This window comes from Capsaspora owczarzaki (genome assembly GCF_000151315.2).
Source record: "Capsaspora owczarzaki ATCC 30864 unplaced genomic scaffold supercont2.5, whole genome shotgun sequence".
In the NCBI taxonomy this organism is placed as follows: Eukaryota; class Filasterea; order Ministeriida; family Capsasporidae; genus Capsaspora; species Capsaspora owczarzaki.
This window is the reverse complement of record NW_011887296.1, coordinates 76,629-89,386: the sequence shown is the minus strand read 5'-3', so window position 1 is coordinate 89,386 and position 12,758 is coordinate 76,629. Positions and strand designations below refer to the sequence as shown.

The window sequence follows — 12,758 nt, the reverse complement described above, 5'->3', positions numbered from 1 at the left end:
TTGCCTCTGCTTCTGCTTGTTTGGATTGTCTGTGCTTTGAGTAAAACCATGCGGCACTTCTTTTGACGAATACAACTTTGTGCTGAATAGCAGCGTTTACAACGAGATCCAACTTTCAACAGCCGTGCCGCGCAATACACACCGAGCTCCTGAGAATTCGCGAACAGCTGATCGAAGGTCGCGCTTTTCTCGCTGAAGAGCCACATACTGTGGACCAACGCAAGTCTCAATCAAGCATCAAAATGGTTGTCGAATTTCTGAACAACAACGCACAACAACAACAACAACAACAACAACAACAACAACAACAACAACAACAACAACAACAACAACAACAACAACAAAAAATCAAAAGTAACATGTCCAAGAAAGCTCACAAATCCCCCAACTCGTCTAATTCATCCAACTCGGCCAAAGCTTCCGAATTGAGAGACGTCGGCTGAACGCTCATTGAAACGGGCAAAGAGGTGATTGTCTGCATACTCATAGGACGCTTTGATGGAACGGATGCAGATGAAGCGAGACTGACACGGGTTGATGCTGCTTTGGCTGGAAGCTCGTTATCGTCGTCAAAGGCTGCAAGATCGTCGGCATTGAACGGCACCGTCCCTTGCTGAAGCACCGGCGCTGGAGTTGGTAGCGAAGTGATTGCTTTCACGGTGGTTGGGCGTTTGGATTGGACAACAGTTGATGTGGCTGTCAAGGAGGTGGGCTTTGGTTTGGTTTTGACAGCCAAAGCAGCTGTAGTGTCGTCGCCCTCGTCGTCCAATTCATCCAAATCAAGCTCAACGTTGACGGCATGGGGGTTGGCGAGCACGCTGGCTTGTTGCCGGACTGCAGGCATCTGTGATGAGGTGAAAGTTGTCATGCCAGGAAGAACCGAAGTAACTGCAGCAGGTGCGACGGCTGCAGTAGAGCCTGTGACTTGGACAGTCTGGGCAAGGCTAGACGTGACAACCGAGCGCACAGCTACCGCGGGAGTGGATCGCACCAAGACGGACGGCATTTTGGCCCCAATGCTCGCGAGAGAAACCACCGTTCTTGTTGACAGTTGTGGCGCAGCTGTCTGGGGCAAACTTGCAGGAGCTGCAACAGACACGGCGGGTTTGGATGATTGGGTGCTGCTCTCTGGCGTGACGGCGCTGCCAACCCCAGCTGCGATTGGGGCTGGTGAGGCAGCGAATGCGGAGGCTGAGATGCTAGCTTCAGCCTCGAGGGTTGAGGAAGAAGAAGGTAGTGCTGCTGCGGCAACTGTAGCCACCGCAATCTTCGGATCGAACGAGGAGCTGACATTGCGTGAGCTGGCGCTTGACAGGCTTCCGGCACTCGACGATCCGGCCAGGCTGACTTCATCATCAGCATCGTGACCAAAGTCGTCGCCATCGTTGATGGTAAAGTTGCGGCCCCATTGCGCAGAGACCTCTTTGAGTTTCGACGACGAACTCGTGCGCAAAACGTGTGGTTGGTCGCTGTCGGAGCCTGCAGGTGCTCCGCCTGCAAAATTGGCAAGATCCTTCAGTGCGATCAATCGAATAGAGGAGGTCTTGGACGGAATGGCCACCGAGACGGACTCGTTTGAAGAGTGGCCATCAAAGTCGAAATCAATGTCGACAGCGCTGTCGTCTGCATCTTTTGGAGGAGCTCGTTGATGGCCATTGACATCAACGTGGCCATCGCCGCCAGACTTGAGCTGCTTCCTGGACAAGGTGGCGAAAAGTTGATCCGCGAAACCAATGTCTTCTTCATCGTCATCGCGATCAACCCACTTTGTCAGATCACGGCGATGATACTCGAGGGAAGGTCCGAGGTCGTTCCCAGCACTGCTGCCAGACAGGCCGTCGTCCTCGATCGAGTAGGACAATGACGAATCAGTTGACAACGCCGGTGACCGCGACCGAAGCAGGCTGTCATCCGTATCGGTGCCAGCGGGCTCTTCAATATGCGGCGGGGGCGATTGGTGAGCCAGGGCTCCATTCCGCGCCAGCTCGCCACTGGCTCCAGCAAAAGATCTGGCCCGTGTCAATTGCGGAGTGGACGATGTTGATTTTGGCTGTTGTTGTTGTTGTTGTTGTTGTAGTTTGAGAGCAAGCAGAGCGGCTTCGGCCGTCGCGGCTCGGGATTCTGCCGCAATCCTTTCTGCGGTCAACTGTCGAACTCGATCGAACAGTTGGGAAACGAGACTTGCTTGGTGTGTCAAATATGGCCAGGCAATCTAGAAGTTGGCAAGCGCCGGGAGTGGAGGGGAGGGCAAAGGTGAGAACAAGGATTCGCAAAAGATCATCATGACCGTAGCAAAAATCAAACAAAAAACAAAAACAAAGCACCCCCCCCCAAAAAAAAAACCATCACCAACCTGCTTCGCAGACATCAAATCGGGTGAAAATGTGCAGGATTGACTACTCCACCAGGATGCCATAGCTTTCTCGTGGTTGTTGGACTCGGAGCGGCGGAGTGCGTCAATGTTGGGCGTTTTGAGCTCCCAGTCTACATCTTGGTCTGGGGCGGCGTCGCTCACATCCGACCCAGATATGCTTTCGCGTCGAGCTTCAGTGTCTAATGCAAGATTCAGCGCTGAGCCGCCAATTGTGGCTGCCAGCGCCGCCTGAGGATTCAGAGACCTTCTGTCGAGACTTGTCTTGTTCAGGCTCGGGGTGTGCGTTGCCGAATCCTCTTCATCCGAGTCGTCAAATCCCGCGAGGTCCTCTTCATTACCAACCCACGAGGTCGTTTCAGTGTCAAAACGCATGCCATGGCTCCCTAAAGAAGATAGGGTGCGGTTTGTAGTCAGAACAAGTCCAGCACGAACAACCAGGGTCTGATTGCACCGTATATCACGCAGTCACGAGGCGCTCAGAGCCTTACCAACAGGGCCTTTGGGAATGGCGTGCTGGTTGAGGTTTTTGATGAGGGCGGGCTGGGAAGGCGATCGACCCTGACGTTGCAGAGCAGAAATTTGACGTGACGATACTGTCGTAGTGGAACGATGCTCAAGTCGCTTTCGCCCGACTGCGTCGAGGAAGGAAATGGGCGATCGCTGAGCAAAACGGTGAGTGTGTGTGTGTGTGTGTGTGTGTTACAACGAAGCGGTGAGAAATGGAGACGAGCTGGGCCAAAGAAGCAGCAACCTGCAAACCGCTTTGAAAGGGCGTCGTCACAACATTACCTTGATGGCACTTGCTGACTTCAAACGCCGTTGCTTGGCCGACGAGCCAACAACATGCTGCAGAGCGGATGGCGGAGAGAGTGATGATACAACGCCAGAGGCAGCCAGTTTGCCGGCGGCGGTGGTAGCAACAATCGTCGCACTTGAGCTTGCCGTAGTCGACGACGAGGACAGTTCCAGTGAGGATGGCATGGATGTTGAGCTCAATCCCGCGGGCAACGAGGCCGATTGGGGCTTTGCAGCGAGTCGACCAGTTGTAGGCAATCGCGGTCCTCCACTCGCCGTCCCAAGCACAAGCGCCGGCATGTCCTAAAGTCACCCAATGCGGAAATCAGAGACAATGGCAAGAACCCTCCCACTTGAGATTTTGACCGAATCCACGGCTTCAACACAGTGAGTAGGGGGAGGGGTGTAGGGAGGTCTATGCGAATTTGCACTTTACCGTAGCAGGCTTTGCAGCACCAGCAGCAGTAGCAGCACCAGCCGCCGTGGTCGTTTGAATGGACGACGGCGCAACCATTACTGTGCTTGCAGTCTTCGCTGGCACTGGCGCTGGTTCATTGTGGGCAGAGCGATGAGCCTCAGCTTGGGACGCCGTCTGGACGGCCGCGTCTGCGCTCTGCTTCCCGCGCGCTGCAGGACTACTACTACTACTAGGAGTAGAATGAGTAGTGGTGGTGGTGGTAGTGGTCGTAGTAGAATGAGCTCTGGCGGTGGCTTCGGCAGCCTTGGCGTGGAGCAGCAGCGACTCGAGCTGGTTGAGCCGCTGCAGAAAGTCGCTGAGCTGCACTGACGCGCTCGTCACGATGGACGCGCACACAGCCACTGGATCGGACGATGATGATGGTAGTGAGGAGAGTGGTGGTGGTGGTGGTGGTGGGGATGAGGACGACATTGTTGACCAGAGTAGTGTGCAATTGTATGGGCTGAGAATTGAGAAGTGAAAACTCGTATTGAACACTGATAACTTGACTTGGATTCCATAATGCAAACTCTCATACAAACTGCAATCCATACTCAATGATTGCTGATGTCTCATTTGGATGCTGATGTGCTTGAAGCTTGCTCCTATTCAATATCAATGTGTGCGGACCAGTCCATCTCTATCTCTCTATCTCTCTATCTCTCTATCGCTCTCTTTCTATCTCTCTATCTCTCTATCTCTATCTCTCTATCTCTCTATCTCTCTTTCTATCTCTTTCTCTATTTCCACTATGCTTCGGCTTGCTGCTTCGTCCATTGCTCTGCGGTCGTCTGTGGCTGCCACTCGCTCTTCTGCTGCTGCTGCTGCTGCTGCTGCTGCTCTGGCTGCACGGACACTCTCGTCGTCTGCATCCACCGCTGGCCTTGGTCTCGGTGCTGGCGCTGTGCACTCGTCGGCCGCGTCGGTGCCGTCGGGCAAGCCTGGCAAGGACATGCGCGACGCCCGCTTCATCAACCGCGAGCAGCAGGTCCGTTCGTCCCCCCTTTCTTTGTGCATATCATTGAGAACACATCAAACAAGTGGCGTGGCAGAGGCGGAGGTTGGAGAGAGAGGAGAGAGAGAGGGACGAAGCAAAAGAAAACAGAGATCGCTGCACTTCGTTCAATGCAAAGCCACTCACTCATCAACCATCAACCATCAACCATCATCACTGACGAGTTCTTCATCTCAGCATGACAAGCAAACCAGCAACGCGTGTGGCTTTTGACTGACGATAACTCTTTGCGTTTTTTGGTTGAAATGCATTGTGACAGACCAACAAGCAGATTGCCAACGACCTCATTGCCCAGGCAAAGATCATTGAAATCCCTTCACGCTCGGTCTGGTGCGACGGCGGTAAGTAGAACTAGAAACAAGAAGAAGAAACAAGAAGAAGAAACAGGAAGACAAAGCGACCCCTCAGAACTGTCGTTCAATCTCCGCTGTCCTAGCTATTATGCTGCGAATGTAATCTCACTCTCTTCTGCTTGTTTGGTGCGCTCAGGCGGCGGTGCGCTTGGTCACCCCAAAGTTTACATCAACCTTGTCAGTATTGCTCAATCGTTGTGGCGTTTCTGGTCGCACCTCCAGTCACTCATTTTTTTTTTTTTTTTGGTGGCTGCTACTGTTCATGTTCCACAGGATCCCCCAGGCCCCCAACCCTGCGGCTATTGCGGTCTTCGTTTCGTCAAGTCAGAGCAACATGGTCACGGCCACGGTCATGGTCACGCCCATGAACATTAAAAATCAAACAAAAGAGTTTGCCTCGCTTGATCCCAACTCGATTTTTTTCTTTGGTTGTGAATAATGAAACCCGTTGCGGAAAAAAAAACCGGCACAAGCATACAAGCTAGCGCACCACATTCAGAGGTATTTGGGACCATCCTACAGCTGTTGTCGAATCCACGAGTTGGCCGCCAGCATGGCTGCTGCAAGAACCGACAACGAAACTGCATACAATCCTACTCGCCATGGTTGCGTGGTCGAGCGGGAGGGCTTGTGTGGAAACTGAGCGGCGATGAGCGCAGCAGTGGTGGGCGCTCTGCAACCCAACGACAACCCAACGACCAAAATGCGAAAGTGAGATGGGTGACGCCAAGCAAGCCAGCGACCTTTGCAAATTCATTTCATACCGCTGAGCAAACATGGCTTGACCAGCAAGTTCAATCAACTCGTTGGGTTGGACTCGCGCCGATAGCTCCAAGGCGTGAGGTATCAACACGAGGTCGTAGGGTAGAGATGGCGGCACTTTGCTCAACAGCCCATAAACAGCCGAAAACTCGCAATCCCCGCTCAGCACTTCATCTCGACGAAAGAGAATAATCTGCAGCAAAACAAAGCAAAAAAGTCATCATGCAGCTTGTCAAGGCAACGCTCGCGCTCGCTCAGTGCACGCCACAGTCACCCGACGTACGGCTGTGACAAGATAGACGGGCATCAGTGCGTGCGAAGCCAGGAACAGGTCAAACAGCCGCTCGATAACCGCTTGCTCATCCACAACGTGAGAAAACCACGTGAGGACACAGGATAGGGAGAACACTGGCTCCACTTCAGAGCTATTGAAAGTGGTCAGAGTTTGAACACTGGTAAAACACTGAAAATCCACCACTCTAGGCTTGGCTACACTCGTACCGAATTAGAAACGCATACAACTCGAGATCCACTTGCTTTATCAGAGGGAATATTAGCCGAAGCATGGTAGTGGCGCCTTCCAAAGATGGCCCCATAAAATCTGTAGCGCGGCGCAAGTCCAACCATGAGCCAAAGACCGCCATACCACAATGCGAGCGACGAAAATCTGACCTCGAAACTTTGTCAAGCTCAGATGCTCCAACAGCACAAACCCCTGGCGCTTATTCATGACCAGTAGAAACAATGTTGCAATATCGTGATATCCCTGACAATGTCCAGCAAGAAGAGCGGTTAGACTTTTTGGAGCATGTGCAGCAGCAAACGAGGTACAACCATGGTTTCGGCACCTGGAAATAATGCAACTCTGGATGAATGCTCAACACGGCGTTAATGACAGTTTCAAGATGCTGGCGCAGCTTTGCCAGCTTCACTGGAGACAGATCTGTGCGCAAACCAGGCGAGATGAGTTTTGCGGCTCATGCCAGTCCCATTGATCTGATACAAAAATCCAACCTACTTGGTGGATAGTGGATGAGCGATCGGTCGACATCGAGCTTGACTTGGAGCGTTTCAGGATGCTCAATCACCCGAGCTTTTTGTGTGTGTGTGTGTGAGTGTGGTGTTTTTTTTTTCCAAAGATCAATGTTCATCAATGAGTGAGACGCTCGACAATTCGCCTTCTCAACGTCTGAGCATCTCAGAAATCCGCGCCCAAACCTTCAAAGTCGCCGTCAAAGTGGCGGATGAATGTTGCCGTGTTGTCGACCAAGTGCGGCCAGGCGCGCCGTCGCAGTGCGTTCGTCTGGAAGCCACCCGGCTGTCCAGCCATACGACAGAGTGCCTCGCGCAGTGCCATGAGGCGGGCTTCGGGTGACAGCTCCGACGATGGCTCAGTCACCGCTCGCGCTCGTCCGTGTTGCTCGTCCATTGCACTTCCACCACGATGATCATGGCCATCACGATCCGTCACAGTGTGATCCAGTTGAGTGCTTGAGGTCTGTCCTTGTTCCTGTCCTTGTCCTTGTCCTTGTCCTTGTCCTTGTCCTTGTCCTTGTCCTTGTCTTCGCACAGTGTCGGCCACTGCGTCCATTGCATCGAGCAGCTCCACAAGTCCTGTCGCCGTCCTGGTCGTCGTCGTCGTTCTCGTCTTCATCGTCGATTGCGTGGATGTGGATTGCTTCGACGTCAGCGACATGGATCAGATTGAAACGAGCTTTTTCGTGGTCTCAGATTTTCAGAGTTTCAGGTTTCACAAATTTGAGCACTGAACCGAGTCGATTGAACAAGACGAGCGTGAAGTGTTTTGCCACCACACTGCCATTACTATTATTTGTGTGATTGTACAGTACAGTATGAATTGTCTGAGCAGCTCAGTCCAATCCACTTACTTTTCAAAGACAACAATGCCGCGATCTGTCTCGCGCTCCAGATCCAACTCCAGATCACGATCCAGATCACGATCGCCCTCCAGATCCCGGTCTCGGTCTCGGTCTCGGTCTCGGTCTCGCTCTCCATCCAGATCCCGGTCTCGGTCCCGGTCGCGGTCGCCCAGACGAAGCAGCTCGTCGTCATCGCGTCGACGCTCGTCCAGCGATCGCCATTCGCACCGCGACGACCGCCGCGATTACAGCAGCTCGTCGTCGTCGTCCTCGAGACGCAGCCGCGACCGCGAGCGCGAACGAGAACGAGAACGAGAACGAGAACGAGAACGAGAGCGAGAACGAGCGAGACGAGCCGACTTCTACCGAGACGCAGCCAAGCGCGCGTCGTCCGACACACAGTCGCAGTCGCAGTCGCAGTCGCAGCAGCCTGCGCAAGGACACGCTCAAGCTCAAGTGGCGCCACTGTCAGCGGCGGCTGCGGCGACGCAGGTGGCACCCAGCGAGGGCGCGGGTCATCCTGCTGCTGCTGCTTCTACTGATGGTGCTTCAATGTCGACGACCACTCGACCGTCGAATGCGACAAGTGCTGCTCAGACTACTACTCAAACGACTCATAACACTTCTGCGACGACAAGCCGTCCGTCAAGCTCGAGCGCTGGCCCTTCCACTGCTGCATCGTCGTCCTCGTCCTCGTCCTCATCGTCAGGCGCAAAACCCTCTTCGTCGAGAACGTCCGGATCGTCGACGTCACTGCCTCCGTCATCGTCGCATGGCAGCGCGTCGCATTCGTCCCACTCACGATCAAGTGGCAGCTCTAGCTCGAGCAGCAGCAGAGGACACGGCTCTTCGCACTCGAGCAGCTCGTCGTCGTCCTCGTCCTCGTCCAGCCGCACCACCCGAACTGAAGCACCGGCACCAGCAGCAGATTCGCTCGAGCATCTTGAAGAGGAAGAGGACGAAGACGTCGTGATTGAGCGTCAACGGCAGCGCCGTCAAGAACTCTTAAAGCGCCTTGCGTCGCAGCCAACCCCTGCAGCAACCCAGCCACAACCCATGGATGTCGCTTCAACCGCTTCGTCGCAACCGCTCAAATTGCTACCATCGACACAGCAGCAAATCTTTGAGCAGCAGCAGCAGCAGCAACAACAACACACATCGAAACTCTATGGTGGCAAGTCCGTTGCTGGAGACAGCGATTCCGAGTCAGAGGTTGAAGGCTCTGGCTTCTCCACGGGCCGAAACTCGGTGTCCTCACGAGGCTCCGTGTCGCAGTCTCCACTTCCAGGAGCGGACGACGGGTCGGAAGACGCTGCGCTTCGCGAGACCATGGAGGCGCAGGACATTGTTCTGGCCAAAACGGACGAAGGGGTCGATACCTCGCAGCCGATGGACACTTCTGGCTCCATCGCAGGCGGTGCGGCCATTGTTTACGCAGATCAAGAAGACGAACTGGATGCGCGGCACGGCGCCCACGGAGTTGAAGACCACGAGGACGATCGCAAAGCAGCCAAGGCCATCAACAACAACAACAACTCGGATGCTGCTGCTGCAACGGCAGTTTCCAAGCCGGTGGTGCGGCCCACCACCAATGTGAGTGGTGTTGTTGGTGACATGTTTGCGGAAGATGATGAGACAGCGTTGGTGGCTGTGCAACATTTGCCAGCACGCATGATTCCAGCTGCGTTTGGCGGACTGGGTGCCGATGATTCTCAGGCTGCCCTGCACGAGAATTGGGACGACGGCGAGGGATACTACAAGGCCACCATCGGAGAGATTGTGGGAGGATGCTACCAGGTCGTCAACTACAGCAACAAGGGCGTGTTTTCGAACGTCATCCGAGCCAAGGACCTGAGTCCTGGCGGTGTGATTCAGCTGCCGGACGGCACGACAGGCGTTCGCGAGGTTGCCATCAAGATTTTGCGTGCGAACGACTTGATGAGCAAGGCCGGATTGAAGGAGGTGGAGATTTTGAAAAAGTTAAACACGGCCGACCCGAACGACAAGTACCACCTCATCCGACTGTTTGGGAGCTTCGAGTTCAAGCAGCACCTGTGCTTGGTATTTGAGCCGTTGGCCATGAACTTGCGCGAGCTGTTGAAAAAGTATGGCAAAGGCGTCGGCATTCACGTCAGTGCTGTTCGTTCCTATGGTATGCAACTTTTCCTAGCTCTGCGGTTGATGCAAAAGTGCAGCATCATCCACGCAGATATCAAACCAGATAACATTCTCGTCAACGAGGCCAAGACCATGCTCAAACTGTGTGATTTTGGTTCGGCGTCCGACGTTTCCGAGAACGACATTACCCCTTACTTGGTGAGCCGATACTATCGAGCCCCGGAAATTAGTACGTTTTTTGCGGCGTGTTGGATGATTTTTATGGCCGTCTCGAGCGGATGGCGGATAAAGGTCACGATTTGAGGTGGAGGATGATGCATCGAGTCTCACCGTTTATTTGTCTGGGTTTTTGGTTTGTTGTTTTTTTTTTCTTTTTTTCTTTTTTTTTGTTCTGTCTGTTCGTTCATACTCTCGTGTACAGTCCTAGGTCAACAGTACGACTACGGTATTGACATGTGGTCGATCGGCTGCACGCTGTATGAGCTGTACACGGGCAAGGTGTTGTTCCCGGGTCACACAAACAACAACATGCTCAAACTTTTCATGGATTTCAAAGGCAAGCCATCCAACAAGTACCTTCGCAAAGGCGCTTTCAAGGACAAGCATTTTGATGCAGATTTCAATTTGCTGTTTGTTGATACTGACAAGATTACGCAAAAGGTAGGTGTGAGGGGGGGGGATTTTGTTGGTGTGTTGGAAAGTTGTGTCGTCGCTCTCACCTTGTTGTTGTTATTGTTGTTGTTGTTGTTTCTGATTCTCCCCATTCTCTGCAGCAAATCATCCGCCCAACGAACAATGCCCAGCCAACGCGTGACTTGCTGGCATCCATGATCGGGTCGGCTCGCTTGAATGAGGCGGAACTGCGTCGAGTCACGCAGCTTGCAGATCTAATCGACCAGTGCCTCGCTTGGGATCCCGCTCGCCGCATCTCTCCATCCGCTGCATTGTCGCATCCCTTCATTTTGGCCTCCAAGTGACACGTCTCTGCACGAGTCAGTGGTCCCCAATAATGGCGATAATTGCGGGTGCGAGAGGGCCAAAGTGGCAACAACGCGTTTTGGTGTTTGCTACGCATCCAATGACACCAAGCAGGGGGTCCTTGAAGCAGTAAAACGCAAATAAAATGTCAATTCAGTAATCATCAAAACAACACAACAAAACCACCCATCATATCCAGCAAGTCATAACAAAGAGTTCTAAGCGTCGGCGCGAAGTTGACGATCGTTCAACTTGACCTGTTCGCCGGGCTTGAATGCCGGCATGCCGAGGTATGGGCAGCTAGAGCAGCGGAACGCGTCGCCAAGCGAGCAGTTGCCGCAGGAAGATTTGAAGGTGGAGGCTGCACCGGGCTTGGGGCCGCCAGCAGCGGCTTCTGCGGCCAATTCCTCGGCAAGACCGCACGAGCAATTCTTGCAGGCCTTGGCCTTGCCAGTGTTGTCTGTGCCACAATCTCGTGGAGCGGGAGCGCGCGCTGGTCGGGCGAAATCGGCCGCAGTGAGCAAATCCTTCTCGTCGTCGAGAAGATCGTCGCCAAAGACGTCGTCCGAATCGAGCTTCCAGACGGCAGCGGCGCTCTTGGTCGGAGCGGGCGCGGTTGTCGTCGTAGTAGTTGCAGCAGCAGCAGCAGCAACAGGTTGCTTCTTCTTGAATGACAGCGGGAGTTGGGCAGAGTGGCCGACCTCGTAGGCAGGCTTCTTTGCGACAACGGCAGTGATGCGAAGCGACGTCTGCAGGGTGGTCAGCGCTTCCGCATCACCGCGCGCCCAGTAGTTGGCAAACTGCGCAACCTCCTCCTGAGAAGCAGGCACAGTGGGGGCAAACTCGGCAACCTCCACCAGGCCAGCGAGGCGCAATGCGCCCGGCAGAGCGTCCGTTGTGCGGTGTTGGAAGCGTGTCTGAGTCTCGAGGACGGGCTCGACGAGAACAAGGCATCCCGATGGCTTGAGAATGCGCGCGAGCTCTGCAAGCAGATCGCTGTCGTGCCACTCGACGTGCGGGGCGAGTACTCCCGCGAGCACGACATCAAACGACGATGCAGCCAAGCTCACTGGCAATGTTGACGATGAATCGGGGAGTTTGTTGACCAAACGCATTGAGATTTTTCCAATCCATCCGTCGAACCGGGGCGTGATGGATGTTGACATGGGTTTTTGAGACAAGACAGAAGCAAGCACACAATATCAAATCAAATCAAATCAAAGTGAGTGTTGCAACACGACAAGACTCGGAGACTCGGAAACTCGGAAACTCGGAAACTCGGAAACTCGGAAACTCGGAAACTCGGAAACTCGGAAACTCGGAAACTCAGAAGCAAAACAACAAAACCTCCGTTTTTTTTTTCTTCCTCGTGTCGTCTTTTTTTTTTTCCGTGTTTTTTTTTTTTTTTTTTTTTCCCAACCTAAACTCGTTTCGCATTCGACGTTTTTTCAACGTGGTTCGTTTTCAACGTGGTTCGATTTCAACGTGTTTCGACACTTTTGAAGCGCATCTTCGTGTGATGACGGGGCGGCAGTGGAGGAAGGCGGCAGTGGAGGGAGGGGAAAGCAGCGGCAAGTTCGCGGAACCCCTCACTCACCTTGGAGAAGGCGGTCGGCCTGCTCGAGCGCGACGGGCGCCGACGAGTCCGTGCCGACGACGCCGTTGAGGAGCTGCAGTGCATCGACAATGGCAGCCGACGCGATGGCCGGGTTGGCGAGGAGCAGCACGCGCTGGCCGGGGCGGACCACGCGCGACGCAATGTCAGCCAGCGAAACAGCAGCGACCATGTTCAATCGAGGAGAAGGGAAGGGGAAACAAGGAGTGAGTTCGTAACGCGTGTCTATGTCGTCGAGTGCGTAATAATTGTGTGGTGAATCATGACTGTACGGCGACCATGCAGTGCAGGCCGAAAACGAGAGAACAGCAAGCAGCAACTTTGACGCGTTTACGCATTGCTCTTCGAAATGCGATCGCTCGCAGGATGGATGGATGGATGGATGGATGGATTCGTGATGCGCTATTCATT

The 12,758-nt window shown here is 53.9% G+C and overlaps 5 protein-coding genes across 5 annotated transcripts; 2 read left to right on the top strand and 3 right to left on the bottom strand.

Annotated features, from left to right (window-relative positions):
* Positions 1-317: 317 nt before the first annotated feature.
* CAOG_03483 (hypothetical protein) lies at positions 318-4,114 on the bottom strand. The gene is made up of 5 exons (XM_004348338.2): positions 3,606-4,114; positions 3,164-3,472; positions 2,863-3,034; positions 2,354-2,757; positions 318-2,212 (listed from the first exon to the last, which is right to left on the bottom strand). Exons 1-5 carry the CDS (start codon positions 4,056-4,058, stop codon positions 374-376), a joined length of 3,177 nt encoding a protein of 1,058 aa, XP_004348388.2. The 5' UTR covers positions 4,059-4,114; the 3' UTR covers positions 318-373.
* A 263-nt stretch (positions 4,115-4,377) lies between these two features.
* On the top strand, positions 4,378-5,467 carry CAOG_03482 (hypothetical protein; the record flags this gene model as incomplete). The annotated part of the gene is made up of 4 exons (XM_004348337.2): positions 4,378-4,614; positions 4,901-4,982; positions 5,131-5,171; positions 5,268-5,467. The coding sequence occupies 4 exons, from the start codon at positions 4,378-4,380 to the stop codon at positions 5,367-5,369; spliced, it is 462 nt and encodes a 153-aa protein (XP_004348387.1). The 3' UTR covers positions 5,370-5,467.
* Positions 5,468-5,510: 43 nt separating this feature from the next.
* Positions 5,511-7,515, bottom strand: CAOG_03481 (Tbc1d20 protein; the record flags this gene model as incomplete). The annotated part of the gene is made up of 9 exons (XM_004348336.2): positions 7,228-7,515; positions 6,975-7,189; positions 6,775-6,849; positions 6,605-6,699; positions 6,429-6,522; positions 6,276-6,357; positions 6,040-6,181; positions 5,759-5,949; positions 5,511-5,667 (listed from the first exon to the last, which is right to left on the bottom strand). Exons 1-9 carry the CDS (start codon positions 7,350-7,352, stop codon positions 5,511-5,513), a joined length of 1,176 nt encoding a protein of 391 aa, XP_004348386.1. The 5' UTR covers positions 7,353-7,515.
* A 124-nt stretch (positions 7,516-7,639) lies between these two features.
* CAOG_03480 (serine/threonine-protein kinase prp4) lies at positions 7,640-10,898 on the top strand. The gene is made up of 3 exons (XM_004348335.2): positions 7,640-9,983; positions 10,176-10,414; positions 10,528-10,898. The coding sequence occupies exons 1-3, from the start codon at positions 7,661-7,663 to the stop codon at positions 10,729-10,731; spliced, it is 2,766 nt and encodes a 921-aa protein (XP_004348385.1). The 5' UTR covers positions 7,640-7,660; the 3' UTR covers positions 10,732-10,898.
* Positions 10,781-12,598, bottom strand: CAOG_03479 (anamorsin). The gene is made up of 2 exons (XM_004348334.2): positions 12,330-12,598; positions 10,781-11,801 (listed from the first exon to the last, which is right to left on the bottom strand). Exons 1-2 carry the CDS (start codon positions 12,517-12,519, stop codon positions 10,951-10,953), a joined length of 1,041 nt encoding a protein of 346 aa, XP_004348384.1. The 5' UTR covers positions 12,520-12,598; the 3' UTR covers positions 10,781-10,950.
* Between the last annotated feature and the right edge of the window lie 160 nt (positions 12,599-12,758).